The 17,812-nt window shown below is 41.0% G+C and overlaps 1 protein-coding gene across 1 annotated transcript in view; it reads left to right on the top strand.

The window, feature by feature from the left end:
* Nucleotides 1–17,812, top strand: part of LOC142957523 (protein crumbs homolog 2-like) — a 31,126-nt gene that overhangs the window by 4,498 nt on the left and 8,816 nt on the right. The window contains exons 2-6 of the mRNA XM_076099413.1: nucleotides 1,993–2,688; nucleotides 5,770–5,965; nucleotides 11,748–11,887; nucleotides 14,065–14,250; nucleotides 14,357–14,470. Coding sequence (XP_075955528.1) covers nucleotides 1,993–2,688; nucleotides 5,770–5,965; nucleotides 11,748–11,887; nucleotides 14,065–14,250; nucleotides 14,357–14,470 — 1,332 coding nt within the window. The remainder of the gene's footprint in view (nucleotides 1–1,992; nucleotides 2,689–5,769; nucleotides 5,966–11,747; nucleotides 11,888–14,064; nucleotides 14,251–14,356; nucleotides 14,471–17,812) is intronic.

Genomic DNA, 17,812 nt, shown 5'->3' with positions numbered 1-17,812 from the left:
GATGTTTTTGTTGATGACTTGCTAGCAGAGGTGCACATTGATGATGACTTTATCCAAAGCATCCTATGGTTCCATGCATTTCTAATGCCTTTGTGATGGAAAATCGAGCACCTTCGTAGGAGACACAGGGGGAAAGACGTCAGACTTGGTTGACATACTTGTGGTTCTTCTACCTTAGAATGGAAAGAGAAGAATTTTTAGCCAGACTATGTAACTTTTGAAAGAAAAATGGACACAATCTACCTCTTCCATTTGAAAAGCTGAGTTTATAATCTATAAAATGCATGCAAGTCAATACACTTAGGGGCTTTGCTGCTACAGTATTACTTGATCCATTATGAGCATTAGCTAATGGTGGATTAAATGGCCAGTATCTAGCAATTTGAGGGATCTATTAGCAAAAATAGACTGGTTTTCATTAGTGTATAATCACCTGAAAGTAAGAATCATTGTGTACTCATTAGCTTAGAATGAGCCCTTATAGCTACATTCACAGAATCTGCCACTTAGCACCCCATGTTTCTACAGTAGCCCAGAACGGTCAAACCAAACACTGGCTCTGGAGAGGGCCTTTCATGCTTTCACGTTACCTGAAGGCCACTGTAGCTCTCTACGCACTTGTGAAACTGCGGTAAAGTGAGCCGCAGAGTGTTAAATCATGGTATCGCCAGCCGCCGTCTGACTTCTGTTTCTCCTAAAGTAGAGTTATTACGGTATGGATGGTCTCTGAGCAAGATGAACAGTGTTACCACGGTTATGCACTTGACTCACATTACGGCAGTCTTGGAAAGGGAGAAGTGAGCGGAGGGGTATTCGGTTGGTTGTAATCTGCCACCACAACGCTAGATGCCACCAAATCCTACACACTGGCCCTGTAAGTAAACAGGTCGTACCCCTCCAGAAAGTATGTTATTTTCAACTCTCAACCATCTTTTGCATTTTTCGGGTTAGTAATATCACTATTGTTCTATAGATCACAGTCTGAAGTACAAACTGTGTACAAACAGTAATGAGAAAAACTTTCATTGACAACATTGACAGCTGCATGTAATACGTTTGCTTTTAACACCATCTGCTGTGAACTTAAAGGTAGCTAAAGGTCAGAGTTGTAGTAGCCCACTGTATAATCCAGGGGGCAATGCAGCTAAAGGTCACAAAGGAAAGGCGGTGTACTGTGTTAGCCAACAGGTATTCAGTTCACTTACAGCATATTGAAGTTCTCTTTCACAGTTGTGTACCTTCATGGCAGGCTTTTTAAGTACGTCCCATTACATATTCAGAATCAGCTTTATATGCGTACGCATACATGGAATTTGACTCCGGTTTCCACTTGGCTCTCGATGTACATACACAAATTTACAATAAACAATCAAAATAAAAATATATATAAAAAATAAAAAAGGGCAGCAAAATAAAAACCAGATGTAGGTATAAACATTTAACAATATGTACAATATAAGTATAAACATATATCCAAAAAGTATGTATGTATATATATATATATATATATATGGACATAAACCATAAACCCTTCATGGGGACATGTTGACTCAACAGAATATAAAGGGGTAATCTGTGAGTTTATCAGTGTTTTTGGAGATTAGCGCTCAAACTACTTTGGTGATTTAGTGGTATTTTTTATAAATTGAGGTCACTTGTCAATTAAAAGGTTTACCTTGGTGTTTTTCCTTTCCTTGGAATTCTAAGTTTATTTTCATAGCACTCTTGTGTTTACCATTGTTGCTACCATCATCACCAGCACGTTTGCGTGGCAGAGGGGAGTCAATGTGCTATTTGTATCGCCGAATAGGACTTTAACATGAATTGAATTTGGGAAAGACAAAGGTAAATATGCAATGTTTACATTTTTGGTAGTACGGTACTACCTCTCTCCATCCCTGTTTGGGAATCCGGCTTGTGAGAAAGACAGATTTTTTATATGAAAAGTGTTGCGTATTGCATCTTTAATTGCAATTTTGTCTTCCATTCCAGGCTTACTGTGCACATCTGCAGCAGACACGTGTTTGTCATCTCCCTGCAACAATAATGCCACATGTCTCGACTCCCTGGGTGACTATGTGTGCCTCTGCCCCAAAGGACCGGTGTGGTACATGGGCAAAAACTGTGATGAGCTGTATGACGCCTGTATCATGGCGCCTTGCACCAACTGTACCAGCAAGCCTGGGACTGACGAGTTCACCTGCCACTGTCCGGACGGCTTCACAGGGCTCAACTGCACTCAGGATGTAGATGAATGTCAGAGCAACCCCTGCAAAGGTATCCAGTCCAATTGTGTCAACAGAGTAAATGTCTATTCCTGTCACTGCCCCCTGGGACTGGGAGGGGAGCACTGCCAGAATAACGTCACCACTTGTTCAGAGATATCATGCCAGAATGCTGGCACCTGTATGGACGTCCCTGACGTTGGGCCCGAGTGCCAGTGTGCTGCTGGGTACCAAGGGAGGAACTGTGAGGAAAACATAGATGAATGCCAGTCTCAGCCCTGTCAGAATGGAGCCATCTGTAAAGACGGGGTTAACGCCTACCAGTGTTTCTGTGTGCCTGGATTTCAAGGCTTCCACTGCGACTTGGACATCAACGAGTGTGCCTCTCAACCCTGTCAAAATAATGGCAGATGTCTGGATGAGGTGGATCACTACAGGTGCGACTGCACTCCAGGCTTCAAAGGTGAGCCGCTGTTTAGTAAGTCAGGGTTAAGATTGGCTGGGATATTGAAATGAGGAATTCATGTTATTGGATCAGAGATTCTTGTTAATGATCTGACATTTAATATAAATATATTTGACTATTAAACATATATGCAGCTCTGCTCCATAGACTCTCATCAATAGTTTCAGATGTTCTTCATGTTCAGGCTGCTTTAGTGGATCTGGAGCTCATCCTAGTTAAGCGTTGTGTAATAGTGATACTTGTTACACAGAGAGGTTGGAAGGAGATATACGATTTTCTACCTAAATACTGGCAGGAGCGTGTTTGGTTATCAGTATCAAAACTAAATTATTGACATTAATACAATTATTAACATCAATAAGATTAGTAACTAATATTAATAATAACGGGGCACCACCCTGAGAATAGGAACCAATAACCAAACTATAAACTCAAAATGTCAATAGTCAAAGTACTATTTCACATTCAGAGTGAAACATGAAGGTTTGAATTTGAGCACAGTCCAGGATATCCAGCTATTATCACAACACACATGCACAAAGTAAGCGCAGAAAGCTGCTCTTTAAAGTATAACAGAGTTTATTAAATTCTAATAACATTGATCAAGTCAAATGATATCTAAAACTAAAAACAACTACTACTATACAAATACGAGCCTACTATCTAAAATCAAAAAACAATCCGTGGTGAGAGATTGTATTGTGTGTGTATGGGGAGAAGCAACAAAACTACTAAAATGGCGGATGCAGTCTCGTGACCACACAAGACTACAAAATCGCATTTTGGAATGAAAACCATCAAAATGGTGTTTACACTACAGAAATGGCAGAAGATAGATAGGACTACCAAAATGGCGAATGTCGTCTCGTACGTGATCACCTCTACTAAAAACAAAAAAAACGATGGCGGGGCCACGATAGAGGCCGCGTTTACACACCACGTGTGTCTGAGATGAGTAGCAAAACCTATATGTGTGTGTGAGAGTATGTGTGTGGGGTTAGTTAAACAAAAAGACAAAGAAAGGAAGAGAAAAAAGTAACACTCCAAACAAGGCAGATCCTCACCGGCGCAGTAAAATACAGGAACTATTTCTCTATCACACAGAAACCCGAAACTCAGCCGCAGTTCTGGTCTTTTAACTGTTCGTTACAGTTCCAACTTCACTCGCGGTGACTGATTCAACACAACACTATTACAGCAGCATGGAATACAACAGTAGTTTCTTCACAGCACTAACGGAACTCTGCGGTCCGTAACAATAACACGTTATAACAATACAGTAACTTAGAACAAAGCAAAGCAAGGTAACAAACACACTCTGACCTATCTCTGCCCGGACAAAAGCCTCTTACTCTGAGATGACTTTGTAGCGGTCGATGTGGTTCTTCAAATTTCTTCATTAAATTCAGGATCCGGCGCTTCAAGCTGTGCGGCGATAAATCCTCCGTATGGCAGCAGATATTCCTCGGAATTCTCTTCCTTACAATCTTCTACAGGTTAAAGTTGTCCGTTTCTCTTTCTTCAGGATCCAAAACAGTCTATTGTTCGTCCAGCGAATGTAGAACTATTCCTAGGTTTTCTTAAAAGCAACAACGTTGTGCGTGCGTCCTTTAATGCGAATAGAATCGCGTGGGATGGCTCCGAGCTCGAGGTAACGCAGATTTTTATAGTCTCATTGGGGCCCTCGTCCAATGAGTTGAGTTTGGACCAAAAATCACACGTAGGTGAGATTTAATGTCTCAATCAGGCTGTTGATTACCATGCAGGCCCAACACCCAACAGCCTTTGTTCCAACCACATGGTGAAGTCCCAACACACCTGTGGAGGTATCATTAGCAGAGTAGGTTAGCACATCATTAACTAGCGTTAGCACTTCTATACTATGCTAGCTACTGAAGGTATACTGAATGTGTTTTAGTGATTGTAATAGTGAATAAAGATGGTGGTTCACTTTTACACTTTAGCTTTTATCTTTACCTTTAAACCTGTTTTCATCATGATCATAGCCTTCAAACACATACCGTAGACCCTTCTGTCTGAAATCACTAATAATATTTATTCATGGAGTGCCGTTTGTGACGTTAGCTTATCTCAGGGTAAATTATGAGACACTAGTACTTTACATTTAAATGCTAGGCTGGATTACCAAGAGGGTAAAAAGGGCAACAGAATCCAGGGAAGGCCAATTCAATGAGTTGAAATCAATTTGCGGTAATTTTGTTGATTTAGATCTAAAACCATATTTGGTGCTTATTATTTCATAAATGTGTGTTTAATCTAATTACTAATACTAACTGAGACACAACAACACCTGGGATAAGATAGTGCTCAAGAGACTGCGTGAATTTGTCTTGTCAATCCCATTATCTGTATGAATTAGGTCCATATTGGATGATTCCGCGCCAATACTAATGTGAAGTGCCAATATAGGAGGTAGTGTGGCCTTTATTTAGAGAAGCAGAATGTAAGAGTCTGAAGACCAGGGTAGTGGATTAGTGTAGCACATTTGACCAGCATGCGTGTTGTGTCAGACACCTGAATTTATGCTTAACTTTTTTTTTAAACTGTAACCACAATCTTTTTTGTGTTTAAGCTGCTATGCCATAGCCATACTTCATTTGCCATAACCTTGATCTTTCCCTAACCTACCATACTGTAGTTCAGTCAGTCCATATTGAATCGCCAATCTTCAGATTGGAAAATGCTCCACCACTGAGCCACAGCCGAACCTTTATGCTAACCTTGCATTTATCCAGGATTTTGTGGCAACTTTCAGTGACTTTAAATTTGCCAATTTTTAGCAGTATGATTCAGACAAACACTAAATCTTTAAAGGAAATTTTTCTTTGGTTAGAGATTAATTCAGTCAGTACAAATATATGCTTTATTTGTTATCTTTGTATAGAGAGCAAGATGGGTTGAGCTTTTATGCCAGTAACTATATAAACAGAAGTTGCATGGCTTTTTTTTTGTTTAAGTAGCATTAGTCTGTGTTGCTGTCGTCCGTCTGCAGCTCCAGTGTTATTGTGTTGTATCTGAGTCCTTGGCCCGCTGCCATGCCCGCTCTGTGCCCTGCAGGGATTAACTGCGAGGTGGAGATCGATGAGTGCGAGGTGCTTCCCTGCCAGAACGGCGCCACCTGCCGAGACCACGTCGCTACATACACGTGTGAGTGCATGGCCGGCTTCCAGGGCCATGACTGCGAGGTCAACATCGATGAATGTGCTAACATTCCCTGTTTGAATCAGGGCAAGTGCATTGACGGGGTGAACAGGTAGGATCACACACATACATGTTTACACTTTCTGCACATACCCAAACATACAATTTCAGTACAGTTAGAATGATTTGGGTATTTGAAACGCAATATAGTTGACAACCATGAGGTTGACAACTGATACGTCCACATAGACTGTAGTACATGTAAGTGGAATCCCAACTTAGTTATAAATGAGGTCTGACAAACAGACAAATAATGTTTGAGTGTTTCAATTAAAAAGATGTAGACCTATACTGTCAAGGTTGACAGATTCGTCAGCTGGTGTGCTGTTAATTATCTGACATTTAATATTAGGAAGATGAATGGTAAATGGTGAATGGACTTGTACTTGTACAGCGCTTTTCTAGTCTTTCCGACCACTCAAAGCGCTTTAACACTACATCATCATTCACCCATTCACACTCATTCATACACTGATGACAGGGGCTACCATGCTAGGTGCCACCTGCTCATTAGGACTAACTAACATTCACACACATTCACACATCGTAGGCAGAACTACGGGAGCAATTTTAGGGTTAAGTGTCTTCGACATGCGACTAGGCCAGGGGTCGGCAACCTTTTCTATCCAAAGAGCCATTTTGCCCTATTTTCCACCAAATAAATTTCGTCTGGAGCCGCAAAAGCTATTTGATATCACAGCTTATAAAGTTGTATATATAGTTATATTATATAAACAAAAACTATAGTTTGTTGTATTTATGAAAATATAGAACAAGAATAAAGACAATTCTTGACATTTCTTTGCAATTTTACCTGATATAACAATATCAAACTCTTATGAAGAGGAGAGTTTGCTGCAGCAGCTCAGAAATCATCTCCAGCGTGTCACTGTTCAGCACACAGGGGGCTGTTTTAGAGTGTGCAGCATTCAGCATGTCGTAGAAAGCATTTTTCATAAAGAAATATGATTATTGCTCCAGACATATTAAATATCGAATTAACGGGAAAAGTCCGAGCAGCATCATCATACCAGCCATTGTAAACACTGCAAACACAATTATACATGAACTAATATCATATCTGGAAGATATCTAGAAGATTTGCCACAATTTTGGCCAAAAATCGACGACCTATGCTCTCTCTATGGCTCTCTCATCACGGAGCAGGATCGCACATGAACACATGCAGGAGGGGCACGATTCGACCCGGAAACGCACAGCGGCGTCCAAATTACTCTCTTTCAAACCGTTTAAACGTTATGGGTATGCATGCCAGCATCAGCCGCAGGTCACGAGAAAAAAAATTGGGTAAAAAAACTTACGTTTTGGCGATGAAAAAAGGATTTATTCGAGCCGATTTTTGCACAGCTCTGCCCGCCATGTTCTGCTGCATGTCTGTGAGTGAGATCAATGCGCTCGCGGAATGAATCACAAAATGGCAGACGATTCTGTGGGGTGGAGCAATCCATGTAGAGAGGGGGGTTCGCCCAGCATTTTGCGATTTTTAGTCAGTAAACAGACCCGGATACGATCAAACACCCCTGCATGGCTCCCGTTGGACTATCCCGCATCTAAAAATGTCTCACACAGTAAATCGGCCTTACCAGGGTCACATAGACACACATTATGAGCCATTTATTGTTATGAATGACAGATATGACACATCATAACTGCTCAAAATTATTCAAAATGGTGTCAAACTGATTTATTAGGATTATTGAACACTCTTAGTGATAAGAAAAGTGAATATATAGTTAATATTTAATTATATAGTATATAAAATGCAGCAACAGCAATGCAACAGCTGGTTCCGATAATCAAAATTTAGATTTTTATGACCATTTATGCTGGCCTGCTTCACTCAATCGAAGTAAAATATGTTGTGGGGACATGTAAAACGTGGTGTTCTATGACTGTGGCGTGTTTTTAGGCTTGCAGCTGCATTATTAAAAAAAAAAAAATGTTCAATACAAGTGCTTTTTTTCAGGCGAACCTAGAAATTTTTTAATTTGAGCTGTGCCATAAGTGTATCAGTTATTAACCAGTAACATATACACAATATTTACACAATTCAACACATCTCACAAGTGTTACCAGTATTCTAGCATCAAAATTATTAAAATAGACCTTGTAGTTAGAGCTCGGGACTCTCTTGAGTATGGGTATGCAATTTTCGAGCAGAGGCCTAAAAATAGGGCTAGGGTCCTATGGGTTTTAAACTCGGTGCCCAATATGTATAATTCCGAATTATCTAACGGTTTTTAGTTCCTGGGTCCGGATCCGGTGCGCCAGTTGGGGACCCCTGATGTAGACTCAGGGAGCCGCAACAGAGAGGCTGGACTAGGGAAACAGGGGATCGAACCGCCCATCCTCTGATTTAAGGACGACCCTGCTCACGTCTGTACTTTTTTACATCTGAGTTTTGTATCGAGTGCTGTTTTGTGTTTCATCTATGTGAGGTAACAACATTTTTGCCAATAATAGAAACTTTAAAGGTTTGTAATAAAGGCTAGTTCTTGGTTTAGCTCCTGAGTCTTCAGAAAAGGGTATTGGAAGAAGGCAGTGGTGGGCCGTGCATTTTATACCTGGGCCTTCACTGCTGTCCTGCAGCTGAAACACCTCATTATGACGCCACAGCTACGGTTATTATTTGTTTCGTGTTAAAATGAAGCTCAACACCTATAAATACACTAACTGCAGAGTGCAGATACATGAATGCCCCGAGAGTGTGTCTCCTCTCTTCTCTGACTGCAGCTGGGACTGCTGCGTGAGGCTGCTGTGAGAGTGACCGCCTGTGAGTGCTTTGGGGCGGCTCACGGCAGCACCCGCTGCTCGTTCACGACAGTGCAGAACGGTACGTGCTTTCATGTCAGAGTCAAAACACCAGAAAAGTCTCCAAAAACACCAGAAAAAGTCGCTAGATTTGTCGCTAGTAGCTTTTGACAAAAAAAGTCGCCAAGAGGGTTTGGAAAGTCGCCAGATTTAGCGAGAAAGTCGCCAAATTGGCAACACTGGCACCGACTAAATGTGTCCCCAGAGCAACATTGGATGTAACAATGGTTCCTATCACATATAAAACCAAACAAAAATCTTCATAAAAACTAGTTGTACAATTAATAATATATAAAGAAGCATATTAAAGCTACTGCAGATGTAAAAACAAAAGCAGTTCACTTACCAGAGCTGCTGTTCACTATTTAAAGACAAAGTCCATGCTCCTTTCTTTGTTAATAAAGAGTTTAATCTCACGGTTGTTCAGTACATCCGTGCGTTTTAGTTCCAGTAAGAAGTCCTTCTCCATTCATGGACGCCAGTGAAGACAGTCGAGCCTCCCCAGTTGTATTTCTTGAATAGGTTTTAATGCGTTTGAGGCTGAAAATGTCCGCTCCACAGAGGCAGCAGATATTGGGATTGTCACCACCCAACATGTCACGCTAGCCCACTGACCAATCACGTACTTGTAGGCCAGCTAGCAGGCTCTGGCACGTCAAAGAATACGCCCAACATGTCAAACTAAAGATCTGATTGGCTGAACACTATGACAATCAACAATATCGTCCCCATTCACTTAAACTGCAAATGGATTCACGTGTGAGTCTGCAGGCCTCGGGCCTCTGTTCTTACCTAGAGACACAGAGGTGAGATCTGATTGGATAAAAGCTCTCCTTAAAACAAGCTGCACTGGAAGCAGAGCAACTGAGGAAGACAGTAGCTGTGCAATGAGAAAATAAGATAATGGGAAAAATATTTGTATAAATTATAATACATGTAGTGTATTTATGAAAAATTATTAAATTATGAAATAGCTATAACTTTGTGATTCTGTCTAGGCCAGCAGAGAAGGCCTTGCAGGCCCTGACGGCCCACCACTGGAGGAAGGAATCGTGACTTTATACCCTACTTCAGAAGGCTGCTCTTTGTTAGTTTTAGTAAAAGGTCAGGTGAACACTTAAGGATGCAGTTTCTCTATAAAAACACTTTACAACATCTTTTATGCATAGCTGTAAAACGAAGATGTGTGTTTGTGTGACATATTTATTGTCTTTTTTATTGGTCTTATTTCTAGGTGAACTTATGGTGGCCTTTTAATCATTAATCTATCAATTGCATTACTTTTGTTTTCTAATTCAGTGTTCCTCTGGAATATGTGTCTGGTGTTGGTGCTGGTGTTAGTACTGGTGTTGGTACTGGTGTTGGTACTGGTGTTAGTACTGGCTTTGGTACTGGTTTTGTTACCAGTGTTCAGAATCAGAATCAGAACTGTTAATTGTCAAGTACCTTACACATACAAGGAATTTTACTAGGTCAATGGTGCATAACAATGAACAATGAACACAGTGCAATAATCGAGACATCATTTAAAAATAGAAGCATATTAAAATGTACAATAAAATATGGTAGACATACAAACAGATGACAGTACTTTAAAACAAGCATATTGTAAAAGTGGCAAGTGTATTTAAATATAGAAACATGGAAAGGATGTGCAAGGGATTGTAACGGTAGGAAATTATCAGTGTGTGTGTGTGTGGGGGGGGGGGGGGGCTGGTACTGGTGTTAGTACCAGTGTCGGTACTGGTGTTAGTACTGGTGTTAGTACTGGTGTTGGTACTGGTGTTGGTACTGGTGTTGGTACTGGTGTTAGTACAGATGTTAGTACTGTTGTTAGTACTGGTGTCGGTACTGGTGTTAGTACTGGTGTTAGTACTGGTGTTAGTACTGGTGTGAGTACAAGTTAGTATGGCAACATGTCTTTCATATATTGTCTGCTGTGGATTAATAAAGTTCTCACCTGAGCTCACAATGCAAACGTGGTTAACAACTTGTCTGGTAAATCATGTCACTCTACAACAGCACAGAAACATGATCATACGCAGAAACTAAACATGAATCAAATAGCAGATGCAGCTTGTCACAGTGTTTCCAATGATGTTTAGTTCAAAGTCAAGGCCCTCTTCGTATGTTTCCAGAACGAAGCTTCCATTAATCTTTATCTTTGTGTTTGAGTATTTGTTTTTGCTGACATGCATGAATGATGTATTTGATGAGACTTTGGTGGAATCTGATCAAATAATGAATTATATCAAGGTTAAAATCATACATTAAGTGATACTGGAGGGACTCTATATTATTGTCTGATCCATGTTGGTTTATATTACTGCTGATTTCTATATGACTACACTCGGCCAGCAGTGTGTTGTGACAGCCTGAGGCTGCATGGCAGACATTAAAGTTGACCAGGGATAATAATTAATCCACTTACTGCCAGCCATTGTGATGAGTCATTAGACGGATAGAGGTGGTGAGAATACCTGGTAGTAACACTGAGTAGACGAGGACGGATAGAAGATGCTATATGTTACACTTAGGAACAAGAGAACTGATAAACATAAAATAGAAGATCTTAGTGCAGGTTTGGACAGAAGAATGAAGTGGTCAGACGCCACGCAGCTGATCATCAGCATACAATTTCTGTGGAACTTTTCAGATTTCTTTTAATGAGTGCCGCAACATTTAAAACGTAAAAAATCTCTTTCAATAAGTTGGTGTCCAAAGATTCTATTATCTTTGAATATTCAAAGAGAGACTGTAACTTTTGACAGAATAACTTGCACATTCTTGCTGTGATACAGAAAAGGAAGAATTCATAAGAAATAACACACCCTTGCTCATTTCAACACACTCAGGGGGTTTGTTACTACTTGGTCCTGTATTAGTCACTTGTGGCCACAAGTGACTAATACGGCTACTGTTCAGAAAACAATGAAATAGCCTTGCAATCCATTTTTATTCACTCTATATATCCATTTTGCCTTTATTCGTCCTTCCTCCAGATATGAGTGTGACTGTGAGGGCACCGGCTTTGTGGGCGACCACTGTGAAGAAGATATTCCTGAATGTGCTTCCGACCCCTGCCAGCATGGAGCTACTTGTTTGGAGGAGATCAACCAGTACAAGTGCCTCTGCTGGCCAGGTACACATCACTCTGTGCACCACCTCTACACCTGCTATAACCCACTGCTCAGTATACGCTATCATACTGTTATATAGCAACAAAACATCATCACAGTGTGAACAATGTGCTGATAAAAAAGTGCAAAGGAACTGTCAGTCAGGTCAAAATTCCAAGACATGGACTCGGGCTGGATAATCTACCCGCGGTTATGGGGCGGCTGTGGTTGAGAGGTAAAGCGGGTTGTCTTCCAATCGGAAGATCAGTGTATGAATGTGTGAATGAATAACATGTAGTGTAATGCGTTTTCAGTGGTCTGAAGACTAGAGAGGCGCTACACAAATGCAAGTGCGTTTACCATTTGTCTTGTGAATTGTGCTCTAACATTTCCATTCAGTAGATTTGTGCGTGTTTGCCAGCATGCGGTACGAGTCTGCTCCTCCCGTCTCTTCTAACTGGGTCCCTGAGGATCCCTGAAGTGTCTTAAATAAGAGTAGCAAAAATATTTCCTGTCCCTCTATTTTCTCGAGTTCTCTAGCTGCTCATTTAAAGGTTACATTATACACTTTGTCTCTTCCAGAGCAGATGCACTGGGACACATTTTGATTGGAAGTTGGGAATACTGACTTGGATATATCGACTCCTGACCTGCAATGGATTGGGGAAACTAAACTGTCTATACAGGCTATAAGCAGTTTGGTCGAGCTCTTGTGCAACCTACAAAATCCACAATCCTTGTTAGTGTTGCCAACTATTGGAAGGCATGCTCGAAAAGTCAACTTCACAAGTGACATCACAACCTTAACTGACCCTAAGCAGCTTTAACATCAGCTCTTATTTTTAAAGCTGATATTATTTCATTTCATGTGTCTCAATCTATACGTCTTAAATACTTTCATGAAGGCTGTTGTATAGATCAACTGTGGACACTGGCATGAACTGGTTCTTGTAAAGCATATTTTGTGGAAAAAATAAGTCTATTTTTGAAAAAACATAAAAATAACCAAATATAGAGAGAAACAAAAAATGCATTCCAAAGTTCAACTGAAGCTTGTATAAGGCATCCGCACTCTGAGTTAGTCAAATAAAGTGGGCAACCCCCCATGTTACAGTTAAAACATGACTTTGTGTTTCTATCTGCAGAGGGAGGGATACATCCTGGTATTGACATGCAAGTTTGGTAAAGAAATAGTGTATGTCATTTACAGAGCTCTATTGGCAGAAATTGAGTGTAATATCAATAAGTACTTTTTCTTTTGTGTATAATCACCTGAAAATCAGAATGATTGTATTTTCATTAGCATCGAGTGAGCTGTTTATATCTACATGGAGCCCGTTACCATGTTTCTACTGTAGCCCAGAGCGGAATAGTAATGTTTTCATGGCAGCCACCATCGCTCACCTACTTAACACCTGCAGCCTCACCGCTAGAAGCCGCCAAATCCTACACACTGGTCCTATAACAAAACCCACTCGTTCAGAAAGAAACGTACGTTTTCAGCTCGCTTTATTCAGACAAATCTGACAGCTGAAGTCTTTATGCAGCCCGTGTTTATGCGACTCAAATGGCCAGCGAACAGTACAGACATCAGCTCTAGCTAGCTAACAATGTGTGGACGATGTTGGTGTGTAAGTTAGGATGGAATCACTTCATGGCCTGTACGGATAAAATGAATAATTATAGTTACCATGAACTCTTTTAAGGGGAGACACCCAGGCAGGATACATGTTTGTCCATGCACTGATCAATTATGATATTTGTTTCTATTTTGCTTCATGTTTTCTTTCAGAACAAGAAAACATCCAAAATACACATTTTGGTGTTTATTTGACTACTTTGTCTATTTGTTTCTGCAGACTTCTCCTAAATTCACCAAACGTTAGCATCAGAGAATGCCTCATTTGAATATTTGAATATTAGTTTTTTTTACCCTATTTACCTGCAGTGTCCTCAAAATGTATGGAATTTTACAAAACATATATTTAAAGGCCGTTTGATCTAAATGAGTTTTTCTCAGACTCTGAGCCAGAGATCTCTACTTCAGTAGCTCTTACATTCACCAAACCTCCCACTTCCATTCCCCTCTATATTCTGAGGGGTTTGTCATATATCATTCATAGCCTGTTTATACAACATGTCATTACTAAAAACATTGTATTGACTCATCCTTTAAACATTTTTTTTCACGTGCATCTAGGTTACGAGGGAGAGAACTGCCAGCTGGATATGGATGAGTGTGGGCAGCAACCCTGTGAGAATGGTGGCGAGTGTTTCCAGCGCTCAGATATCCTGAACTACAGAACGCTGCCTGAATTCAGCAAAGCCAATTTCAGCTATGAAGAGGCCGCCGGGTTCATCTGCCGCTGTCTGCCAGGATTCACTGGTAAGCTAGTTATAAACCCTGTTGTTTCCCATGTATATTCTGCCTTATTAATAACTCAATGAAGTGATTAGGACATATGAATCTCAGTAATGTGTTCCGTTGGCAGGAGACAGCTGCTCAGTCAATGTGGACGAGTGTGAGTCTGCTCCGTGTCAGCATGGAGGAACCTGTCAGGATCTGGTCAGCTCTTATCAATGCATGTGTCCAGATGGCTTCACAGGTAGGAGAAACCTCTTATCTGCTCGTCTACTCTAATCTTCCTCCAGAGAACTCCCCACGGAGTAGTGTCCCTGTCCCTGTCCCTGTCCCTCCTCACTGCCTCACTGTGAGCATGTTCAGCTGTGATACTGTTCAGACTTTACTCACTTTACCAGGTGGTTATTAAAATGAACCACGGGTTCAGATTAGTATCATAATGACTGAATGCACACAGAAGGATTCACAAATGTATTTCAAGAATTATAAATATGAAATCATACTTTTGTTGGGGCGCACTTATGTCAAAGAAAAGCTAATTGGCTACATCCCTGCTGAAAAAAATGCATTTGTGAATCGAGCGACGTCAAAACCCAAATAACTAGAGTGCTGCAGGGATTTCTGTAAATCAACAGGAAGTTAGCATCTCCCTTAAATACATAAAATAAAGCATACTGAAAATGGTCAGTACGAATACTAAAAACAGATTATTTTTGCGTGTGCTGTGGATGTACTCTTCTCTCCTAATGTCATGCACAAAGGAAGTGAAGGAGCCTCTCATAGCGGGGACATTAAATAGATTTGCAGGTGGTGGGTAGACACAGATCTCTGACATTAAAAAAGAAAGGTGAAGCTGGCTGGTGAAGTCAGTGGTGAGCAGCAGCCCACGCTTTTGTCGAGCCTTTGACTTTTTAAGAAACACTTATCTCCAGTAAAAGGTTACTGAAATATTTCTAAAGGTGTTTGTTATTAGATCATTAGAGCTGAAGCGATTAGTCAATCAACAGAAGTTTCATCAATAACAAACTCTTGAATTATTATTTCTTGCAAAATGTTTATAGATTATAGTATTAGTGAATCAGATCGATCAATAATGAAAATAAACATGCTACATGCAAATACCAGTGCTGTTCCTTCCTCACACAGACATCTTAGTTTACTTAGGTTCTGTTCATTGCACATCGTATTGTTGTGTGTTATCAGAGTAGATTAGATTAGATTAAACACTGGGGAATCCTGTCACAAGCCAACTCTCTTTTACAGTAATAACGAGTGATAAGTTGATAGTAATCAGTGTTTTTGTGTAAACAGGACTGAATGTCCTCAGTAGACAGTGTCAGCCGACAAGTCTCAGTAAAAGGGTTAATCTTCCTCCTGCTGATCATTCCTCAGAGCCAGCCAAGGTATTAATTCGTCATTAGAGGAGATTTGTCACTCAAAAACAGGAAGAACAGTCCCAAAAACTGACCTTGAAATGCACAATCTGGATTTAGAAGTGAGGAATTCAGCCAGACGCTCTCATCAACACACTGAGAGGCTAATTGAATCTGCTAACGGTATCGTGCGATGTGGAGCAGAGGATAGAAAGGGCATATGGTATGGAGGAGCAGAAAACAACAAAGCCAATATAAGGTGCCATATGTCAGGCGTCCACCCTGGGTATTAGACGGGGGTCTCCTATGATATTTGTCAGGGGGAGGGGAGATTACAGAAAAGCTGCTTAGGAGCCTAATTAAAGCCTGATGGAAAAAAAGACGATGAAAAACTTGTGAGCAAAACAACGGCCTTTTTCCAAATGATCTGCATTTCTGGAATGCTCTCTGTAAACATCACTCTTGTGCAACAGCAAGCAAAGAGGAAAACTCCATGTGGCTCATAAACCTATTGACTTTGTGTGGCACATGTGCAAGAGGTTGACTGTCCCTGTGCATGACGGGGTCGTCACTGTAACGCACTGCTAACTGGTAGAGATGGACTCTCCTTACTGTACCTGCGCCATGCTTATAGTTTTAGAAGGCCGTTTGGACATTTGGATTAAAATGTCTGAGTTTGGTATTAGTTTTGTCATGTATTATGAGTAACGAGTTTCACTGTGTGGCTTCCTCAGGTTGGCTACAGGTGTGTGCTTTAAGCTTGATTTAGTCAATTACAGATCATGTGAACAAAAAAACTGCATTATTCATATCTGAATCTCCAGATTTCCAGCTCTTAGCTCTTTTATTGTCAAACTATCAACCCTGATGCAATCTTTTTTTTCTGAAAGTGAACATACAATTCAAACATAACATTTAACTAAAACTTAAATCTGAGACTTTCCAACTGTCATCTAATAATTGACTAACAATTAACAATTAACTTCAAACATTAGAACCTTGACTTTGTTGACCAATATCAACCAAGGTTGGAGTCAGCCCCCCCCACCACCATATTTCAAAGTGTTTTATTTATTTCCATTGGAAATAATCCCCTTTATTAGTCACTAATACCAGCCCATTGGCAATACATCTAATGTGATAAGATCAGACACAATGGTGGATGAGACTGACTAGCTGCTATGCAAACGTTAATAAAAAATCAATATGGGCTCCATGTATCGGTCCATACATGCTCAGGTCTGAAACCTTGAACCTGCAGCACCTCCTGCAGGTTCATTCTAGCATTTCCTGCCACTCGTGGGCATCCACAGGCCGGCACATGGAGCAGGGAGGGGATGCAGCACTGCATTCCTCTTGTCAAACACCGAGAAGAGCCAGCTGGAGGAGGCTTAGCACTCTGCTCGGGCTGGGCTGCAGACAAGAGAGGAGCAGGGGGTGTGAGGGAGGGATTCAGGGAGGAATGGAGGAAGGAGAAAGAGAGGGAGGTAAAGAAAAGGTGGGCGGGGCTGCCTTGTAATCACTTCTGCCTGTCTGCCTTGTACAGAGTGGACGCATGTCTGCTTCGTAAGCTAAAGAGAGAGAGAGAGAGAGAGAGAGAGAGAGAGAGAGAGAGAGAGAGAGAGAGAGAGAGAGAGAGAGAGAGAGAGAGAGAGAGAGAGAGAGAGAGAGGCTGGTTGTGTCACTTCTGTCAGCCAGCAGTGTGAGGAGTGTGTTGGTGGTTCACTCAGTGGATCATGGGGGGAAGCAGGTTGATGCTGCTGCTGCTGTGCTGCTGCTGCTGTGGGCTCTGGGGGCTGACAGGTACGGTACGGTACAGCACTTTAAGGCTACATTAACAAAAAAGTTGCGTGCTTATGTATGAGGGTGGAGTCCTGGCACAGAGAGGACAAACAGCTTAAGGGTTCCTTAAGTGTAGAGTATTTTAAAGGACTATGTTAATGCGAGTTGACTGCTGCTGCCAAGGCTTAATGTTGAATGCAGTTTGCTAAGTGGCTGTGAGTACTGAAACCAGGCAGGTAGACTGTAATTCTGGCTCAGGGTGTGTGTGTGTGTAGGTGTATGTGTGTGTGTGTGTGTGTGTGTGTGTGTGTGTATGGCAAGCATGTAGTACATTATTTCAATGTCTAGTTAAAACAAAAAGTAGGGCAGACACTGATTTAATTGTTTTAGGGAAATCAGTGCAAATCTAAGTCTTCTCTAATTATCTAATT

This window comes from Anarhichas minor, unplaced genomic scaffold (genome assembly GCF_050575085.1).
Source record: "Anarhichas minor isolate MPS153535 unplaced genomic scaffold, ASM5057508v1 ptg000025l, whole genome shotgun sequence".
Taxonomy (NCBI): Eukaryota; Metazoa; Chordata; class Actinopteri; order Perciformes; family Anarhichadidae; genus Anarhichas; species Anarhichas minor.
This window is presented reverse-complemented; position numbering and strand designations above follow the sequence as displayed.